The sequence below is a fragment of the Oreochromis aureus genome, linkage group 22 (genome assembly GCF_013358895.1).
Source record: "Oreochromis aureus strain Israel breed Guangdong linkage group 22, ZZ_aureus, whole genome shotgun sequence".
In the NCBI taxonomy this organism is placed as follows: domain Eukaryota; kingdom Metazoa; phylum Chordata; class Actinopteri; order Cichliformes; family Cichlidae; genus Oreochromis; species Oreochromis aureus.
The window spans coordinates 30,176,670-30,199,404 of NC_052962.1; the positions used below are offsets into that span (position 1 = coordinate 30,176,670).

The following is a 22,735-nucleotide window of genomic DNA, read 5'->3' on the forward strand; positions in this document are numbered from 1 at the left end:
CTTGAATCCCTTAAGAATATCATTTTAAGTGTTTCCAGATAGATAGATAGATATTAGTCACTAAGTCAGTATTTGTGGTAACTTTATCGAGCAGAGCAAATTCTTCGTTAGTCATTTCTTATAAATTGCAGTTATTACTCATCACTAGAGCTGATTTCTGTTCTTTGCCTGTCGTCTGATTTATAGAAAATATCCAGTGTTAGTGTGAAGTAGAGCCGAAGTCGGTCAGCTAGGTAGTAAATTTGTCCATGAAGAGAATCTAAGTGGCAAATATTTAAAAATGATCAGATAAAAATACAAAAATTTAAAGGCCAAACAATCAGTCACTTAATTTGTACATTTTACTGCAGATAAAGGAAAAAATCATTGTTACTATAGCCATTAAAGCACTATAGGTCATATTTTCTAACATGTCGAAGCACAGGCTGGGTTTTGGTGTTTTAAAAAAAGTGCGTATAAGAGGTGAAAACTGTGAGATTTTTGCCACTGACCCTATTTTTATGTTCCTTTCTGAAGGTGTGAAATAAAGAGAGGAGAATATTTACATCAAACACACAAAAAGATTTACTAACATTTACAACTTACTGCAAATTGTGCCGATATTTAATGCCAAAAAAGCAGCGCAGCTTCTGAAATCACCTGTAAAACTAACCACACCTATGAGTGCTACTAGGAGATTGTGCTCACACACCTTGGCTTTAGTCTGATTACAAAGATCCAAAACAAATAAAACCACAAACTACAATTAAAAAAAGAGTGAGAGCTAACTGAAGCACTACTATGTACTCACAAAACTAACAAAAATAAAATGAAGTTTTATTTTTTGTCATATAAGTTGAATGGTCAACCATTCCAAGCACGATGAATCTTTTTGGTAGCAGGAATATCTACATGAAGTGTTTTATTTCTATTTTATTGCCTAATCTGAGCTTCAGAAATCTTACCACCCACTTTGCAAATAAAACTAAAACAAAGACTAAAAACTAAGCAAAACTAAACTGAAACTACCCACCCTGGAAAGTAACTCAAACCTAAATATCAGAAATAAAACTAATGATAAACTAAGTAACTCTGATTCCAACACTCTAGGTTTGCTCCAGATCCAAAACAGGCGCTGAAAGAAGCTAAAACACTTTATGGAGATGAGAGAAACACCAGCTTTAAATATTCAGATTTACTGTACAGTCTTAACCTTAAAACCATATCTAAACATTTAACCACAAAGAATAATAAACCGAGTGGCTATTAAAGTGAATCCCATGCCTGGTTTCTCTCATTATCAGGTTATGTCTGCACCAAAGTCCCAAAGTGATGCCTAATGTTAATTATCAAATGTATGACACTAATAGTTCCTGAAACAAATTATTCGGCATCTTCAGTAATCAGTAACAGGCCTTAGAGACGGATGAATACAAAGATTAGAGGCACAGAGTGAATGCAGCAGCAGTAAAGTGCTGATATGGAAAGTGGCCAAAAGCGTTGTCCAGTTCCAGAGAAAAAGGGAGTGGGAACAGTATAAATAGATAGCACAGCTTCATGCGGGTGATTCAAATATTTTATTCTATTCAAATTCATTTCACAGGGCGTTAAGGAAGTTCATGTTTTTAATCTGCTTCTTGTTGTGGTGTCATGTGAATAGATGACCTTTGAATTTTACCTGAAGCTTTCTTCATTAATCAGACTTTCTGTTATTCACGGGATGCCGAGTTTGTCGTCTGTTTTAAGATGTTTCCTTTCTTTGTCTTTGAGAGTTCTGACTTTCTGTGTTGTTCCAAAATTCAATAAAAATATCAGTCATTACAAAGGAAAGTAAAAAGCTTAGGGTGAGCCAAATTTGAAAAGCTGTTTGTAAAGTTCTCAGGGGAGAGGCTTATATAAACACACACACACACACACACACACACACACGCGCACACACACACACACACACGCGCGCGCGCGCGCACATTCTGATAGTATGCAGATCTTGTGTGTGTGCTCGTTTCCAAGGAAGAGGCTGTACGAGCAGCATTTCCACAGAATATTATCCATTATCAGCACCATCGCCCAGCTCATTCTGCTTGGCTTACAAAATAAAACTGATATAAAGATCATGTGATCTTCATCACACAATGCTTTTTAGAGAACTGCGACAGCGACTCTCTGCAGACCTTTTTGCACTTAAAACACTTACAGTAAAACTAGGTGTTTAAAGTAAGTGCTCATTTTCTTTTGAACGCAACTTACATGAAAGCGAAACAGTTTCATTTTTTTCAGCCCAAGCTGAAAAAAATTGCCAGCTAATCTTATCAGCACTTAATCTCTTTCACATGTATCCGTTTGCTGAGGTGTGGTTGATTGTGAAATAAAAGTATGATTAGTGATACTGTCTTAAAGTTGGGCATAAATAAAATTAACAGTGTGAAATAATCACTAAATGTGACAGACTAGAGATTCGGCAGTAGTGAATTTATTGCTGTTAAAATGTTAGTACATTTTTAAATGATATTCAGTTTTATGGAGCATTACTTTGTACTATATATGAAGCCAGAAACATGCTAGAATTTTAAAAGTAAGACTGTCTAGCTCCAGATCCTTTAGATTTAAGGATGATTTTCTTGTTAACAGTTAAACAGGGCAGGATGGTGGTTAGCACTGTTGCCTCCCAGCAAGAAGGTCCTGAGTTTAAATTCAGGGTCTTTCTGTGTGGAGTTTGCATGTTCTCCCCGTGTTTGCGTGGGTTCTGTCCGGGTACTCCGGCTTCCTCTCACAGTCCAAAGACATGCAGTTAGTGGGGTTAGGTTAATTGGAAACTCTAAATTGCCCATAGATGTGAATGTGAGTGCAAATGGTTGTCTGTGTCTATGTGTTAGCCTTGCGACAGACTGAAACCTGTCCAGGGTGGACCCTGCCTCTTGCCCCAAGACAGCTGGGATAGGCTCCATCTTCAACACCGCTGTGTTGGCTTTTTTCAGTCAGAAGTGACTGCTGGCATGCTTGGTTAACAAGCTACATTTATAGTCTCAAAAAGAGAGACCATCCATACGGCCCAAAACCAGTTTATGTACCAGAGTGTAAACACACTTTAATGCTGTAAAGTTGGCCATGTTAACATGGGAATCTTGGGGATTGACTTCCTTCTGGGGCCAGCCTCCAGGGGCCACAGGGGAACTACAGTTTTTGGCACTTCCGTCTTGGCTTCGTTTTTCAGCCCTGGAGGCCGCCAGCCCTGATATACATACCAAAAGTGGAACAAGATAAATTTCTTGGCATGACTTCCATGAAGTAAAACGGTAATGGCCCATGTAGTCAGCTAATATTACGTAACCTTTATATTTTTATATAAAGTTATATTTATAAACTAATACAATTAAGTTAATGGAAACTTGTGCAAAAAGGTTTTATGGAATTATCTCGGCCACCTCGTGGTCATGGTTGCTCTGCCCCGTGATATTTTTGTTCACGTGCCCAACAATTTCCACCTCCTTAATACATCCAGATCTTCACCTAAGCGAGGCAAACTTCTATTCGCTGATAAAGACGTCATTCTCTTCTTCCACAGGTGTTTTAACTGGAATTTTATGAGACACTTTTATAGTTGTGAATGACAGGAAGTTCATAATGAAAGCGAAATGGTTGGCATTTAAACCATCAACCAGGAATCATTTAGTCGTTACCAAAACTGGTTCTTGTATTTCCCATGGAGACTGTCCTCCTGCAGGTCGCAGGTGTGAATACTTGAATGTCTGACACTCATTGGGAACGACAGGTAGTGGCCATTGTGAATTATTCTAAAGAAATGATTTGTGCAATGAGGCAGTATAGTGGAAAGAGGTTGATTATAACTAGAAGGCCATGATTCAGCAGTAAAGCATGAGGTCATTATTATTATAACCCTGATGAGCAGCCATGATATCTAATCGTGCTAATCGCTGCTCCAAAGAAGCAGCCTTGTCTGATCGACTGTTTTTGCTTGACCGCTCTTCTTGTGAAGGAACATTTAGACGTTGGTCATGTATGGAGGGCCACGAGTGCCAAAATGAATTAAACAAACACATCTTTAATGATTTAATATTGAATATAAAATGTTTTAAATGAAATTCAGTATTTACAATTTTTATTAACTGATAACACACTGAATTAATTTTTTAATGATGTATTTCTTTCATTTGTTTTGGCACTCATGGCCCTCCACAGTGGTATGCATGTGCTACTACTATGAAGGTCTAAACTTAAACTCTAAAAGTGTTTTATTTTTTCAACAACAGGGCTTTACAGTTGATCTCTCACTCGCTCATTCACTCATACACCTGTGCAGCTGTGCTGTCCTACCAGCGCCCTGGGAAATTTTGGCATGTGAAGCGGGACCTGAGACGGCCCCGTGCAAACCATTAATAACAATAAGGGTCAAACTGTGCATAACAACAGAGCCACTTTACTGCCATTTATTAAGTTCATCTGAAACAATAAATAATGGGTCACATGCTTTTATTAGCCGCATTCCTCGAAGACGCTGATGAAGACGTAAGTCCCTCCTAGAATTTCTGGCACAAGTTCACAGAAATTCAGCGTTCTGCTGCAGTTGCTCTGCAAAAACGCACAGAGGCATCTTTACAACAGGGTCAGCTAGCCTATTAGCTGATTGAGTCTAATTAGCTGTCTTCTCTGAAGACACACAGGCACACACACATCGTGCATTATTAGCTGCTGGTTGAGAAGGGGGACCACCTGTTCCCCTCCTGGCCCCCCGCCATCAGATTAGCAGGGCTTTACTCGGTATCACTACAAACAGGATAACAGCCTGAGCCGAGCCGTTTGCTCTCCGCGGACCTTCTCATGTCGGAGCAACGTCATCAGTCGGTTTAGACCTCAGCCTCTAGCTGACGCTTTTATCCGAACTGATTTGATGTGTTTCGTGAAAGACTGGAAAGAAATGTTAAGTGGTGTTTGCTTTATTGAGGTTGTGCTTGGTGGCATATTAAATCTGCCGCATGTGTGTGTTTATATATTTTGCGAAGTCACATTTGGGTTGCAGTTGAGCGATGGGAATCTGGGAGAGCAGGAGGAAAACATCCATCAAAGGTCAAAGAAGGGGCTGCCATAAGATCGCCCCTATGTAACAATTTTTAATCCACAGAGGATGAAACTCCCTCTGTTGCTCAGGCAGATCTGCAGCTGCACAAGAGGAATGTGCCAATGAGGAAAAGAAAGTTTAGAGTCAAAGCAGCCTGACATTTTTCTCTGGAATCAGCAAAGACAATAAACTTCAGTCAAGTTCTTAGGAATGGGAGGGTTTAGGCACTTAGTGCTGTTAAATAATATGTTTGGCTGAAGCCCAGAGTGGAGGAGAGATGTCTCTTGTAAACACAAAAGGCTGCAGCCTGTCACGCCATTACTTAGAAAGCTCTGCGGTTATGTTTGCAGTAAGGTAATTTATATAATAATGGAGGGTTTTTTAATACTACTTTACATAGATTGACAATAATATTTTGCTTCATCACCATTGTTGTTCGTGTAGATATTAATTAACTGTTCATGCTCAGACCATTAGTTACCTTAAGGCGGTATAGGAACTCTTTTTTTTTCTACATAACAAATAAACATGGGCTGAGTAGTCGGCTTTTTCCCCGTGCGTGCATGCGGCAGTACACCACGAGGACTCATTAAAACTAAGCTTTTTTTTGTATTGTTGATAAAGCTCATGTGTTTGTTATGATAATGAGCTTCAGGAGATTGCAAGCTAATGCTCTCCCAGCGCCGGACCCAATCCCAGAGAAATGGGAGAGTTGCATCAGGAAGGGCATCCGGCATAAAATCTGTGCCAAATCAAACAAGCAGATCCACTGTGGCGAAGCCTTGGGAGCTAAGAGAGCAGCTGAAGGTTATTATAGTTAAAGTTTTTTTAGTGATAAATGACAGCAAGCAAATAGTTTATTTGGATTTCTTTAAAAAGTAAATTATTGTCTGAAAATGTGTGCACAACATGTTCTAAATGGGAACACTTCCCCAATCATGTAATACAAGCCCTTTATGTACATAGCTCCCTAATTTTATCTGTGTTTGCCCCTGGTTGTAGATTAAACCAGCAAAACCACAAAAAGTATAATTAGTTTCAGTTTCAGCCGCTTCATCTATTATGTGTTATCATTTTTAATAGACGAAGAGCTAGTGGTGGCTATTATCACATATCGCATCAGATTTTTCCACAGTGACTTCATTATTAAACGCGACTCTGTGAGCTGTTCATGTATGTTCACCTCACCTTCGTGTGCGTTTGTGTGTGTACGTGTGTGTCGTAGCGTGAACCCTGTGCAGACAATGACGAGGCAGGCGGCGAGTCGTGTTATATAACAGCAATTAGTTCTCACAGCTGCACACCTGTAGCGCACAGCTGATTACTCCGAACTGCATGTTGGTGTGAATGTTCATGTGCGTGTCATTGTGTGTGTGTGTGTGTGTGTGTGTGTGTGTGTGTGTGTGTGTGTGTGTGTGTGTGTGTGTGTGTGTGTGTGTGTGTGCGTGTCATTGTGTGTGTGTGTGTGTCCAATCAGTCTTCATCATGGCCTCTAATGTGGAGTAACCTGCTAGCAGGGCCCACGCTAGCTGAATCATTTCAGTCTTACAAACTCTTGTTAGATATTTATTCGTCCTGCTTGTCTTGTTTAACAGGTTTAAGTGGCTTGATTCATTTTATTTTTCAAGAAAAATGTTTCTTTTTCTCTCTTTCCTTCCATGTTGCATACTGGGCTTGCACTAATGGTGAGTTAGCTGGAAAATGTCCATCACAAAGTTCCCTCTGCACCATTTCAAAAAGAGTTAAGAAGATGAATAGAAATATATTCAGTAAAAGGCAACAAGTCAAGTCAGAGCAGGTAAAATAAACTTTATTGTACCTTAGGGGAAATTTGTCCTAGGATTATTGCCAAAGTGTATTGAGTTAGATGTCATAAAAAAGAAGGAAGATCACAGGGACACCTGAATATTAGACAAATCATTTTTATACACGCAAGTAGAACTCAAAACTGGATTTGACCTCTAACTATACTTAAACCCAGATGAACTTGGGTAAAAATGTGTTTTTGTGTGAACGTATGTTCCTGTAGGATGGGTGTGGCGAGTATGTGCTCAGAGCTGCAGCAGTTTAGGCAGTTCATGCCCTGCAGGGAGAAACTGGAGGATCCCAAAGTGCTGAGGCGTAGATTCACCGTCTAAGACAGAACATTGTATCTGCGAGCTGCTGAGGACGGATTACCTGCAGATCGCTCCGGCCTCACTCTGTCTGTCTGTTTGTCTCTCACTCTGATTCAGGAAACCGATTCCAGAATTAGGCTGTGAGGACTCATTGTGGCGGTTTAGGAACTCAGACTATTATAGTTTTATTGTCTCGTAAACTACATGATCAAGAGCTCCACTGGTGGCCTCTACAGGCTGCAGTTTTTATTACATCATGTTGAATTAAATGAAAAACACGTAGATGATTTTTCCTTTTAGTTAATCCACGAGGTCTGAAAGCTACAGGAGACACCATGGAGTCAGTGAGGTTAATTTCAAGCTGCCTGCTGGGACACTCTGGATCTTAATTAAGAGCATAGCTTACATGTCCACATTAAATTATCGATATATGGGTGTGTTTTATTCCGCATATGCTAACTTTGCAAAGCCCACAACATCTGGGTTGATGTTCTGATGGAGGATGGATTCAAAGGATTTGAATCCTTCTTACATTTTCCCGTAGACCTCTTTGTTTTTGTTATAGACCTTTCATAGTGCTGAATACTTGAAGAAAACATGTCCAGAGTTAGAAACAATCCCTATCATCATAATTATTTTTATTATTATTGTTATTTTGTTCAGTGTGTTGTCATAGAGTGAAGGATATCCCTAATATGGGCATCCCGGCTGTGAGCACAGAAGCTCCACCCACCTGTTGTTACAATCTTGAGCTTGTGACAGACAATTAGAAGAAAGTAAACTACAAGTATTTTAATTTGTGAGTCACAGAAAGCTGTTCTGTTAGAGTCCAAGATTGAAAATATGGTGTTCTAAATTAGTATAATGTGTCCTCTTAAATGAACGCGGTTGTCGACACAGATTGTCATCAAAACCATATCTGCAGCAGAAAGTTAATCAACATTAAAGAAAGATATATGTGTCACTGCTGTAACTGTGCAGTAGTTATCGGAGCCTGGAGTCTGATGCCACAAACAAATTGCTTTAGTATAATCTGCATTTATGTATATCATCAGGATGTATGTTCAAATGTTTGGGTCGTGATAATAAAATAAGAATAAACGCTCACAAACACATGTGTGATGCATTGATTCAGCCATCTTTGTGTTAGTAAATGTAATGTGCAGTGTGTCAGCATACCAGTTTGGTTATCAGCATGAGGATTTTTGCACTCTGAAACTCAAAACTGAGCCAGAGCACATATAAAACTCTCTGGAATTGTTCATGCAGAAGGACATTTGAATCTAGTTGTTGCAGTACAGAAAAAGTCCTCCGGGGACCACGAACAGCTTCATGGGAATTTGGCCAGTAGCTGTCAAAACCTTAATTTGGACAAAAATGTGGGACAGATGGAGAGACGAACAGGCGAGCAGGAGAAATAAATATCATTCTACAAAGCAGCGGGCTTTGGCAGTCGGAAAAATGCGGCCCACCGGGCAGGTAATTGCGTTCACCTGACTGTCCTGGCAAAGATGAAAAGCAGCACCGCTGCTTGTCATGAGAATCGAGTTTGAGAACTGGTGCTTTAAAACAAGAGTGCACTGTGGCAATGACCCTCGCTGTCAGGTGGCTTGGCTGCAGTTAGGATGCATGATGGTTATAATAATAATTTCCACAAAAGTCCAAAGTGAAAAGAAAAAGTTTAGTTCTTTTTATTTCAGATGAAACAGTTACTTAACCTCATGTTTTTCAAGCTTTGATGATTAAAGCAGGGCAGAGAAATATTATTACAGGCACGTAGATCCTGGAAGGCTGCACGTTAAAGCAGCCTGCAGTGTGTGTGTGTGTGTGTGTGTGTGTGTGTGTGTGTGTGTGTGTGTGTGTTGAATTGAGCAGCAGTGGAGTAGGAGGACAAGTGTAGAACAAAGTGCGTGTGAGCCTGTTGATAACAAATCAAGTCCAGATTGTGAAGTTCTCAGGCTGTTCAGGCCCATCTGCCAAAGCATGACACGAACGCTGCACACACACACACACACACACACACACACACACACACACACACACACACACACACACAGACGTTTGCTTGGCTATCTCTGTGAGGACATTCAATTATTCCAACACCCCTTACCTTTGAGTTAACCATAACATCGAAGCACATCACCTTTACCCCATTATCATTCTAACAAGGCTTTCAAGGACCAAACCAACCAGATCTGTAGATGCTCTCATCATCTAAAAACGTAACACTAATAAAAACAGCATTTTATTGTTTTTATTTTGTTTTATTCAAATACTTCATTTGCTAAAGAAGCTAAAAAATATATGACAAATTAGAATTGTAGAGTTGTCGTGATTCCAGATACCAAGTCTGATAAATAATTAGTGAAATGCGTGCATCCATTAAAACAGTGCGTGTTCTCACAACATCCCCAATTATAACTTTATTGGCTCATAATGTCAACGAAATTGGATGGTAGCAGTGCAAAACAAACCAATTAAAGCAATGACAATGATGAAGTGCACAAAATGAGTGCATTAAAGAAGTAGATAGAAAGAAATCAACATTTCAAATAGAAACTGGCTGTTTTTTTAGCCCATCTATTGAAAGAAATGCACCACCTGGCTTCAGCCTGACTCTGAAGCCAGGTGGGGAATGCTGGGAATGATGTTCGCTGTTAGCTCTGGGTGAGGCTGCAGATACTCTGTGCATGGACTCATTTCTGTTAATGCCATGGCCGTGTTTAGGATCAGTTCCTCATTCATTTTTTTGTTTGCAGAGATGTTTTTTCAACACTGACTCATCATCGGTTTGTATCGTCATTCAAAGGAGCTGCGTATTGTTTTTCACCTAATGGTTAAATTAGTGTGTATTAGTAAATAGTATTTTTGCTCAATTATAGCAAAATAATGGACACGATTATAATCATTATTTTCTAATTCTGTAATTGTTTAACACAATTACAGAATTAGAAGAAGTGTTTTGTTAACTGTAACTGTAAATAACCAAATAAATGGTGCCTCAAAGCCCTGCAAACACACACAAATACATTTTCTGTTCCTTTAAACGCTATTTAACTTTCACACACACACACAGTCACTCTGATGGGGGCAGATTGGGGTTTAGTAGCTTTCCCAAAGACTTATCGACAAGACCGATCATAACTCCAACCTGCCGATTGGTACACACCCGACTCTGCCATCTGTGCCAAAAATGAAGTAATAATGCATTAGTGGGGAGTGATTTAGGAGAGCAACAAGTGATCACTTTATCTCAATTATCCCGTTTTAATAATCTGTGGAAGCCAAAATTGTGTGAAATTAAAATTAGAATAAATGCACATTCCTCAATCCTTAACATGTAACTGTGTCGCCTAATAGAATATTATAAACTGAAAATGTTAGAATTATAGATGTGATACTATAAGTTGTGTCTGCCTGCTGGGGGGAGTGCACGAAAACCATGCAAGCTCGTAAGCAGAGACTTTGCATAAAAAATGCAACAAGTGCACACGCACCCCAGGCAGCAATCTTTAAAAGTATAACAGGAACGAGCGCTGCGCTGCGGTGTCTCCAGCCATCCGTGTCCACGTCCGCATTAGAGGATAATCTAGGCGTTACTTTACAAACAAACAGCGTGAGATGCATTGTTCTTTCCTCGTACCTCTCAACAGAATTATTTTCGTTTTCTCGCTGTTTGAATGTTGCGTTTTATTGCGGTTATCGTGTTGTTTTAAGGCAGCGCTCTCCCCTAATGTATGTTTATAGAGGCAGGAGATGTGTTTGAAATCTTTATAACTTACAAGCAAATGTTGAAGTGGTTTGTTTAGGATGGAATTTTCTGATTGCCCATTTTAAAAATCTTGGAGACAAGTCTTCAGTTAGAGATAATTCAGCTAAGAAGCAAAGAGATAAAGAGATTTGACACAAGATGAAGAAATCTTTGATGTGAAACAATCTTTATCAGTTCTGGAGAATCTCCTAAAAAAAAAAGAAAGAAAAGAAAGAAAAGGCAGATAGGGGGTGTTTGTGCATTCTCATCAAAAACATCTGATAATAATGACAGCATGACCGAGCAGGCACATGATAAAACTTTAACCAGTTTGATTCCAGTTCCAGCAGCCCTGATCACTGGGCCAAATGGGAACCCTGCATTGGAGGATGAAAACACACATTTAGAGTAAAAAAAACAGCGTGTGAAGCTCAGGCTGCCGCAGAGGAGAGGGCTCTTACACGCAGCGCTGCTGGGGGTGTATATTTAGAAACTGCTGGCTTTTTATACACATCTCCACAAAGACCCAGTTTGACCCAGAGAAGATGGCGAGCGATGAACCGCTGTGCTTGCTTTCAGCAGATATGTATTTTTGTTAGCACACTGTGTGTAGGTATGTGTTAAAAATGCACATGAAAGTTTAATGATGTACTTTGATAGTGGATATCCTCCTTTGGTTTTGGTTTCTGACTACAGCGCAGAAGTATTTTCTTCCTCTTCCTGCAGCTTGCAGTTTGTTAGAATTTGGTTTTTGAGGTAATTTTTCTGGCTTGATATTGTCCTATTTAGTGGAAAGTGTGGCCGAACGTGTGTGCTTCTTGTTGCATTGTTTCTTCCTTTGACAGAACAACAGTGAGGCTTTTATGGTGATTGCTGTCAGATTGATTGGTGCTGACAGGCGAGGCCAGTTCAGATCATATCAGATTAAACCAAAAACTGTTTTCCTCGCCTGTTTCTTCATCTGGACATGGAGGTTTACTTTCTCTACAATAAAGCTGACCAGACTTTATTTTTCATTTCTTGAAAAAATGTCTGAAGAGTGTTTTTTTTTAAGTGTTAGAGAGAATCACAGTGAATCATCAGATTGGCTGTGGAACTGAAAGTTACTGTGAAGGTTATGGTTTCGTTGATAATAAATGCATTTGCTGCAGAGAAGGCTTAAAATAGCTCCAATGTCCAAACATACTGAAGGAAATCAAATGAATTCCTCATATGCAGTTTGAAACTGGCCTTTTCTTTCCTTTTCTATTACCATGCATGTTATGTTTTTTTCTTTATAGTTCATGCTTTGAACTATAAAGCTCTGCAGACATTTACCAGTTTGATAACTCCATGGCAAGTTTCTCATTTCTATGAAAACTGCAAATGTTTTATTCCTTGTTTGTTATCCAAAAAACTCCCACTATGACAGTTTACATTTGACTTTCTCAGTTATTTTCCGTTAAAGCCTCCACAGTCCCCTGGTTAATGCACACCTGTATTTTTTACATATTTTAGTACTGGATTTGAACAAGGACACTCATTGACCTTAACCTATCTGATAGGACCGTTTTATTTCCCTAAATATAAAACCAGTATAACAGCTGCAGTAACAGGAAGTCATCTAAATAAATAAAACAGTGTTTTAGCACCACTGTATCCACTCTGTGACTGAATGAATGTGCACTGCAAATTTGTAGAAACATTGAATATTTAAAAGGTTTTAAACTCTTGTAACGCTTAAGCATTTATACCATAATTATCAGTTATTTCATCACTTTTATTACATGTATATATATATTTTTTGTAAAAGCCTGGCATACATGTAAATGTGACCTCCAAGTCTCTGCTAACAGTTTACTTCTTTTTTAACCTTTACTTAACTTGGAAACAGATTCAGGATCTCTTTTCCTAAAGTGTCCTGAGCCAGAATAAGAGAGCTAGGAAGCTGATTGGTTGATGCTCCGAGCTGTTGGTCAGACTGTCTGACTATATAAGTTTCTTGACAAGAAAAAATATGTAAAATGTTTGCAAAACTGCTGAGGTTCACCTTCAGTCTGCGTCGGTCATGCGTGTCAGTATCTGTTTACATCAAAAGTCCACGCCACATCTAATACCGATCATTAATGTTTGATCTGTTTTGACTACATAATGTAACCACTAAACATCAGAATTGTTTATATCTTTAACAAAACATATTTAAATGATTTTGTTTTTCAAAAACAAGCTTTTTGTATTTAAAATGCAGATAAAATATAGGCCCGTATAATCAGTTTCGGATTCCCTGCGTTGTGTTTTGCTTATGACCTGGAAACTCTGGGATCAGACCTTTCAGCTTAGCCCGGAGGAGCAGCTCCACAGACACGTCTCTCAGGCAGTCTGCTGAGCTGTGATTGATCAGCTTATCTGCTGCTCACGTGAATCCTGCGTCACACTCTTCCCACAGAGACACACACAGGTTTCAATATCCCGAATGGTGTGATGTTTACTGGGTCAACATATAGTGCATGTAAGCGTGTGTGCATGGGTCTATGTGTGTGTTAAAAGCTTATAGACTGGTGTCCATAATCACATTTGTTAACGCTAAGTCAATGAGAGATGCCAGTCAGCCATTTGCTGATAACAGAGAGAAAACCAATAAATGTCTGCACTGCTGAGGAGGAAGTGTGTCCGTGCTTCCTGAGTCTTTTTAATTCACTTTATTGTCTGTTCCATTATCTCTAATGCCACATGACATTTCCAACCATGCCCAGCTTCATGGAGCTCATGGAGAGCTTCCAGGAGCTTTTAGTAGTTACAGAGAAACGCGTAGAAACACACAAATAAATCTGCAACTTGATAACACATCCAAGCTCACACAGCCTGCAATTGTAGTGAGAACATAATTACAATGGGTGTATTCAGATGGTGGTGTATGCTCACTTGTGTGTGTGTGCGCGCGCCTTGAACATAATTATCACTTTTAAGGTTGCGGCAGTTATTCAGACATATGGGTGATTAGATTGTGAGCTAGTGTATGCTCATTTACGGGTTTGAGAGTGACTTTGTATACCTGTTGTGTTTCTTTAATAGGCTTATGAGGGGTTTTATGAGTTTGCATATCTGTGTTTTCCATAGACTGTATGCAAAAGATGGAAATACCCATCATGACAGCTCACACTTTTTTTGGAAACCTCAGTATTAACATTTTGCAAAGTGCCAGAAAAGCCAGAAGTGATAATATTTAAGACAGTGAAGTGCTAAGTTACCACCTAATGCTAGCAAGGTTGTTTAGCAAGCTGATTTTATAAACTATACAAGTGCAACTCAGAGGTTTTTTTTCACCTATGTGCAAAAAAATAAATGAAAAAACTAAGTCAGAGAACTACATAACAAAACAGCACATCATACATGATGAGAAATGCAAGAGTCGTTGCAGATAGATCTTTTTCCTTTTGGGAATGGAGGGGGAGGGGCTATAGCATAATTCAGGCTCAGCAGACATCGTCAGAAGCTGTTTTGCTAGTTACTAGATCGTTATCGATGTCAACGGACTTCTAGTATTGCAAAAAAACGTATTGTCTGTTGATCCAATGACACTAGACCTGTTACTTGCAATATGTTCTTTTTTTCTATATGAACAAAATGCTAATAAAAAGATCTATTTAAAGAAAGTTCCAGAGAAATCAGAGAATTTTTGTCACTCGTTCTGTTTATAGACAGAAAAGTATTTAGAGGTACAGCTAGCATTAAAAAACTCCTGCGACCTGACAGTGTTTCAGATCTGTGTTTAAAATCAGTCCAGAAGAGGAGGGATTCTCTGTCTGTCGGTCAAGGCAGCCGTGCCACTAATTTTAAGCCTGAAGACATTTTAATTGGCTGTGTTTAAAAGAAATTCACCCGTCAGTTATTATGAAGGAAGAATCTAGTCTTCGAGCCCAAAAAGGCTGTAAACAGTTTCCACATCGATCACGCGAGTCACGGGGAATTAACTCGTTTTTAGAGGCCTCAAGTGGCCACTAGAGGAACTTCACGTGTAATCACTTCCATGCTGGTTTCATTTCTCAACCCTCCAGTTTGCCATTTAGTATCTTTGTGTTGGATTTTAGTGGGCGTAAAACTGTTTACCTGTGTGTTGGTATATACTGCAGTTACATTACTACTCTGCGTGTTTGTGTGCATACGTAACCATTTTTCATTTATAGTGCGTGTGTGTGTTGTTGTTTTACAAGACTGAACATGTAGGTGCATGCTTTTTCATATCTGATGTTTAAGTAGGAGTGTGTGTGTGTTTGTATATGTCTTTAGACAATAGGAAAAATGTACTAGTTTACGTGTGCCTGTGTGTAGTGTGAATGCATATGTGTAGTGTGTTTGTGTGTGTGTTTCTATGTGTATTTGTACACGCATTACAACAAAAAAAGATCTTTTGTGTGTGTGTGTGTGTGTGTGTGTGTGTGTGTGTGTGTGTGTGTGTGTGTGTGTGCCCACGCGCAATCACATGTGTCTCGATGTGAATCCATTTAGCAGTTCATGCTCAGCTGCGTGTGTGTTTCTGTGTGTGCGTACATAAGTGCCAGAGTCACAGAGTGGGTCGCTGTTTGCCTCGCTCATAGTGAGCATCGTCATGGCAACGGCACTAGCAGCGCAGTGTGAAGTGGAGGAAGAGCTTGCGATGCTCAGCGTGATGGAGAGCGATAGAGAGACTGGTTTCACAAGGACGCACGATTGGCCGGGCTGGATGATGATGTCATGGATTTAATTGGTGGCTTAACTCATCCAGATGTGTCCTGTTTAACCTCTCAATTATGGTTGCTTAACACATACAGAAAAACATTTGATTTCATTAATGTGCGTGTGTGTGTCTGTCTGTGGGTTTAAATGTAATTAGCACAGATAGATACTCGGTTCAGATTATCTAAGGAGTTAATGATCAGATCGAAACCCAGGAAGAGCAAAGCAGAGTCACAGATACAGGGAGGAGGGGTGAAGAAGGAGGGAGGGAGGAAAAGAGGTGTGTGTCATACTGAGCATGCTCTTTGTACTAACTTCCTGCTCTCTTCTTCCTGACAGAAAAAGAGCGTTCAGAGAAGCCGGTGCTCAACAAGAAGCAGAGGAGGGTGAACGGAGGAGACGCTCTGAATACAGCTCAGCAGAATCAGATGAAAACGGAGGAATTATTTCAACATTTGGACTGAGTCAGGCTCCGTGGATTCTTCTCTTATCTTCTTTTTACTCTGTCTGCTTCTGTCGGAGAGCGATTCATTGAAACTGACATTAATCTTTTGAGTCACACTAAAGTCGGACTTTAACATCTGCCTAAAAGATGAAAGGCTGGGGGCTTTTTTGTCTTCGCGAGTGCTTTGACTGCCAAGTTTGAGAAGTACTGTGGGAATCTAAGCGGATTTTTTTTTCACTTTCATAATCCTTTTCATATTCTCTTGTGGTTATCTGTTATCTCAGTCTCTGTTTTGCTGATAAGGTTTTGTTTCCAATCAAACAAAAAAGAGGAGGGAGACTGTTACTCAAGTTTCTCAGCCTCAAACCTGAGTAGCATTTGCATTCCAGTTTGGCTTCACAAGTGGACAAATCCTCCCTTGTGTGTCTGATAGAGTGTGTGTTTGAGTAGTTCAGAGTCCCTCGGTATAAGGGGACAATTACCCACCCTGTCTGTCTCTTCTGGGAAAAATGGGATCAGAAAAGGACTCTGAGTCGCCTCACTCCTCGGTGAATGGCGTTCCCAACCCTAAGTGCCGTGCGGCGGGCAAACGCCAGGGCCGCATCTCCTTCAGCCTCTTCCACGGTAAACGGAGCTCTCGGGGAACCAGGGCCCCCAAAGGAGGAGCGGCCACCCCTTTATCTCATCATCACCAACATCACCACACGCAACAACAGCTGCTTCCTTCCGCCTTGAGTTCTGCAGCTGCTGCAGCTGCTGCTAACCCCACCACAACCACCACCGCCACAACCGCCACGACCCCCCAGGATGCAGCCTCCGGCACCCCCTCAAAGCCACTCTCCTCCAGCCAGCCGTCTCTGGGCGGAGGCGCTTCCTCCGGGGAGGCCAATCTTCTGGAGTGTCCCCTGTGCCTGGTGCGTCAGCCCGCTGACCAGCTCCCTGAGCTGCTGGGCTGCAGCCACCGATCCTGCCTCTGCTGCCTGCGCCAGTACCTCCGCATTGAAATCACAGAGAGCCGAGTCCAGCTCAGCTGCCCCGAGTGTGCCGAGAGGCTGGCCCCGCGGCAGGTGGCCGACATCTTGGATGATACGGCCCTGATGGAGAAGTATGAGGAATTCCTACTGAGGAGGTGCCTCGCTTCTGATCCGGATTGCCGATGGTGCCCGGCGCCCGACTGCGGGTAAGAGACTGCACATTATGTTTTCAGCCCCGTCTCACTGATAAAATCTGTATTTTTGCTCTAATGCTGCTGCTTGGTTCCACTTCTGGGTGCTTTTGTTTGACCGTTCGTGTGATATTATCACCATTTTCCTGCCTCTTTCACTTCATGAGCTATATGTTCTTGTAGTAGACGGAAAAAATGTCAGAAAATTGGTGACATAGTAAAGTGGCCTATTTTCTCTCTTGAATAAGCAAAAACCAAAAATATTTTTACAGTCATAAAGAAGCAGGGCTCTTTAAACTGGGAATCAAAAACCAACAAATTAACAACCACAGTTTTCACTTATTAGTAAGTGGTTACCATTAATGCTCTGTCCCTCAACTAATCGCTCAGTCATGGTATTTTTTCAGCTATATGTCATTGCCTTTATAGTAAAATGCAACACGTTCTCCTGCCAGGCAGTCAAATACGACTGTCCTACAGATATGCATGACTTGTTTTTTGCTGTCACTGGCTGCAGCCCACATATAACGGTCCCTTTTGACAGAATGAAGTCCACATTGTAAAGCCGGAGGAGTGGCAATAACATAACACCCAACTTTGTCAACCTGGAGACCACAATTTGCATCTAGTTTGGGACTTTTTTCCACTTTGCGCACAAGTATCGTTTGTACTCGCTGTACTGTTACTTACACATATTATGTTTAGGCACTAAAATCTACTTGGTTAGGATGAGAAGAAAGTGAGTTTTGGGTTCAAATGGACTTCTTAACGACATAATGTTAGGAAATGGGAGTATGAGATGTAAAGCACTACTTTGATAACCGGCAGTGTGGTAGCACAGATGCAAAGGATACCATGCGCATATTTCTGATACCAGTGGAAAGAAAAATGGGTTGGAAAACCAACATTTATAACACTGAATGAATGAATGAATGACTCTTCTAATGGTTAGACTGAGCATTTACAGTAAGGTGAAATTCCGGCTTCAGTTTCAGCTTTGTTTCCGTCTTCCTGTTTATGTAATATTATCAAGTTATCTGATTGGGGATTAAGGCGCTTATACAAAGAAAGCTTTAGAGCCCTGGTCCGTTTGTCGGAAGGTTTGTCCGGCCTTTGGGGGAATTCACATTGCGTAATTTATAAAAACAAACAACGTCAGAGTGAGAAAGAGAAACTAGACTACGAGGCTATGAGTGAGACTCAAAGTGAAAATGTAGCGAAGCCAGAGGCACTTCAGTTTACTGGTGAAGGTGCTTGAGTAATGCCAGAAGTCATTTTATATCTGAAAGAGAATGAATTGAAGATCAGTTTCTCCAAAGCTGGAAGCATAAAGAAACTTAGACAGTTTCAAGTTAACATCTGGTTTTGAATGAAGAAGTCATCAGATAAGCATACATAAATATTAGTATGTTAGCATTTCCAATGAAAGGATTTCCGCTATAATTACCGGGCCAACAGCTGACATGCGAGATTGCCCAGTCGGTTACTGTTAAACGTTATTTGCTCACTCTTTCTTCTGCAATTTCAGATAAAGGATGTTACTTCAGATTTCACGTCAGTTTTCTGTCTGGGTTAAACTGAACAGGAACTGCTTTGAGCCGACCAGTTTGAGAGAGAAGGAAAGGCGCAGAGCGAGGGATCAAATTTCAAAGTAGAGGAGAAGCTGTAAGTGGGTCAGAGGCCTGAGAGGTGGCCCTGTGGTCAGAGGAGGGGAGCGTCAGATGGGTTTAGAGGTAGCGCCGCTGCTCTGGTTAGGTTTCTGGAACAAATGAGAGGCGTTTGTTTCATCATAGAAAGCAGGAGTGATTCATTGTGTTTGTGTTTGTGTGCATGAGTGCGTGTCTGTGTGTGTGGGAAGACAGAACGCAGATTTTCAGTGATATTCTTCTGCTTTGGTTTTGTACAGTAACACAGGTATTGTTACAGAGGAAAGCCAAAGCTATATAAATCTCTGATTATATGGGCCTTTATGTGCATTTGTTTCTCTTTGGTTTTTGTTTATTAGTTACTGTTTTTTGTCCCAATAAATGAAGATTTGGTACAATCTAAAAACAAAATGCAGTATTTTCAGTCTTGTATTCATTTCAGTAGCTTTAGAAAGTCTGTGGGCTGTGAAAGTACAGCCATGCATGGGAGTCATGAGTCATTTATATAAAATGATTTTATTCTTTTGAAGGCAGAAATATTACATTTGTAACGATGAGGCATCTCGTGCTACGATCAATACTTTTTTAATGTCCATTTTTAGTTTGCAAATGCACATAATCTCTGTGTTTACATGCATAAAGTTCAGGTATAGCATTAATCAAGGATTAGTGGCATATGTAAACTTCTTTTTCCAGTTTTTTTAAAGTAGATTTTAAGCAGTTGAATGCACTTTCATTCAGACTTTGCAGCTGTTAGTGCAGTATGTGGTGGATTATATTAACAAGCACTTGTAGACCTATTATAAATATATATATATTGTGCGTTCATCATGAAATACGTCAGTTTGCTGGCTGTTTCTTACATTTATATGTAATGTAATTATATTTATTACAAAGCTGGGATAACATTTCACTTTAAAATCAACCTTTGTGGCTTTTAAAAGAATGATTAACTCATTTTCACCCTTTCGCTTCTCATTACGCTCTGTTTGCTTTACTTTTACAGTCAGGAATGACCTCATGACCATTACACACTGATGTTATTTACTTTAGTAAATCTATAGTTCGTCTGTGCTGATGCAGGAAGCAGATCCATGATTGCTGGCAGCCACACAGTGTGCCTTTCAGCTCAGCATGATTTTACTTATGCCCAGACAGGAAGTTATTAGAATATGAGGTAAAACCTGTGAGGACCATAACTGCAGAATAACACATTTTAACTCAAACTTAGGCAACTTTATAAAAGCTAAGAAAGCAGAAAACGTGCATGAATCACCCTCTGGTCATAATAAATATTCAAAGAAAGTTTTATCAGCCAAATGAAACACCGCTGCTTTGTGGGGAATTAATTGCTTTATAATTATATTGTGTCACAGCTCTGCTGTCACATCTTCACCACTTCAGGTTTTCAAAGCACCTTGTTTGCTCAACTCTGAGCCTGAATCCATGAGTGGGATGGTTTTTACTCTCAGTGGGGATGTAAATGAACCTCAACGGGCATTTTTTGATCGATATTGCAAAAGTCTTTTTAAGTAGAGCTCTTTAATGAGTCTCCTGGCTCCCTTCTTTGCACAGGATACTGGGTCTGTTTGAAACATGCTTCTCCTCTTAGCTTAACCTGTTCAAACTGTGTCTCTGATAGTAAAGTGGAGGCTGATGTCTCCCGTAGAAAACATCAGCCTGCTTAGACCTGTTAGTATCTCTGGATGCAGACAGCTGTGACAGAACACTTTGGCCTGCCCTGGTGGAAAAAAGAACAGCAGGAGCTTATGGAGGTTGGGACGGACGTAATTTAGTCCAGTTTTCTGGTAAAAATAAACCAAAGCCAAAGTGTGTGTGTGTATTACCAGTATCACTAAAGGAGAGGTCGACTGCTGACCTACATATTTACAGGGACAGTCCGGTGTCTGACGGCAGCAGTGACTCAGCCTCTTCTTCACATCAGACGAGATCAAATTGTTATTCACCACAAACAAGCAGGGCTGGAGAGAGGGGGGAAAGCAGCACACACACACATGCAAACACACACCTGAGAGATAAAGGCAGTTTCAGACTGTTGCTCACTGGAGACGAGGTGTCAACCGAAAACTGTCAAAAAAAAAGTGTGAAGTTCTCGAGTGTTAATCGAGTGTTTATAACTGAGAATGGGCACCGTGTGTGAGAGTGTGTGTCGTCTGGGAAAGTTATGTAAATGTGACCTGGTTTTTCTGTCTTATCTTTTTCTCTATTGGACATTTTATCGGAGTTAACGGTCTAAGTGACAAGTGAACAAATAATCAGTGTGGATTGTGTAAATTATGCACCGTTACCCTCGTCTAAAGGGACAGTTGTTTGCAGCTAACACTTTCACAACCTCCCTCACCCCCCTGCAGGTGATTAAAATGCCGGTAAATGTCACCATTGTGGTTAGAAGACCAACAAAGGAAAGAAAAAAAAGTTTAGCTTTCACTTTCGCTCTTCTCTTCGGCTAGAGGGGATTTTTCCGTTTTGTCTTTCTGAACTATTAAGGTAGTAAAACTAACTGCACTGATCAATACTTGCAAATGAAAATGCATCAGATGACAGCGTGTAACAGGAAGGAGTATCAGACGACAAATGATAAGCCTACCCTGAATTTCTCCTCTCCTCTAAAGTGTTTCGGCAGCTTTAATGGAGCACTAATTTAACATCTTTTAATATCTTCTGTCTCGCAGCTCTCATCAGTGACGCTTTTGGCTGCAGCAGGCAGATGTTTGAGACCAACTTTTCTCGTTAGCGCGGGGAAACAGTGGTATATTTAGCAGCTAAGGAGCCAGATGTTTACTTCAGGAGGAATGGCATATAAATAGACGACTGTTTATAAGAGGATAATGCACGAGTGTCGCATGCGCAGCTTGCTCTGCTGCCCTAATGTGGGCAGACCAGTCTTTACTCCTTTTAGTCTGTTTGCGTGATGAGCTTCGCGATGGAGCCGGGAGTTACAGAGAAAAACACCAGATGATTACAGTGTTTTTAAGCCTATCACACAATCTCATACGAATCTTGAAAGACGTTGTTGTCCTGAGGTGATGGAAAAGCTAAAAACCTCAAAATATCATAACACAGATAACCATCAGGTATCAGGGGAACTTTAACAATCCTCACAGGGAAATTGTTTTGTCACAGTTTTAACATTTTAGCTTGAATTCTAGGTGCGCTTTTAGTCATCATTAGTGACTTAAAGGCTTATTTGGGAAATGTAGGAGTTTTGTGTGGGTGCCATCCACAGACCGTGTGAAAAGTGGTTGCAACGAGGAAGTGACTTAAACCTGCACAATAAGAACAAGAAATCATGCTGTGCTGAAGTCTCTTGGAAAATAAACCTACTTCTCACTCGATCTGTGACCTCTGTAAACACCTTTCTGACAAGTTTATGGTCTCAAGCCCTTGTCAGCATGGTGCGATGTTAATTTAAAAAATGATGGTCCCATTTACAAAGCCGGGTATGCTTTCCTTTCTTAGGCAGATCCATCCTCCAGTTGTCAGGTCCAGTTAATAAACTCCAAGATGGGGGTGACTATAATGCTGATGTTGAAGCTTCAAAATCAGTGGGTGATGTCATGGTGGCTACACCCGTCTGTTACTCACAGTCTGTGATTTTAAGTGAATCTTTTTTATTTTTAAATAGCTGTCATATCACAGTGGGATACCTCTGACCCGCTCTTCTTATCCGGCCAATGAGGTCCCGACCCGTCTGATTGTCAGACCTCAGCATCCAGTGAGAACAAAGACTGTCCCTGGCTGTCAGTTGCTATGGTGACTATCGATGCGGCATAAAAGGAGCGTTGCCAAGGGTAACAGGAGTTGGGACTTAATTAAACCGATCAATACATAGTCGCCGGACTGAA

General features: G+C 40.5%; 1 protein-coding gene across 1 annotated transcript in view; it reads left to right on the forward strand.

The window, feature by feature from the left end:
• Positions 1 to 22,735, forward strand: part of rnf19b (ring finger protein 19B) — a 40,196-nt gene that overhangs the window by 3,231 nt on the left and 14,230 nt on the right. The window contains exon 2 of the mRNA XM_031754761.2: positions 15,953 to 17,238. Coding sequence (XP_031610621.1) covers positions 16,568 to 17,238 — 671 coding nt within the window. The 5' untranslated portion in view covers positions 15,953 to 16,567. The remainder of the gene's footprint in view (positions 1 to 15,952; positions 17,239 to 22,735) is intronic.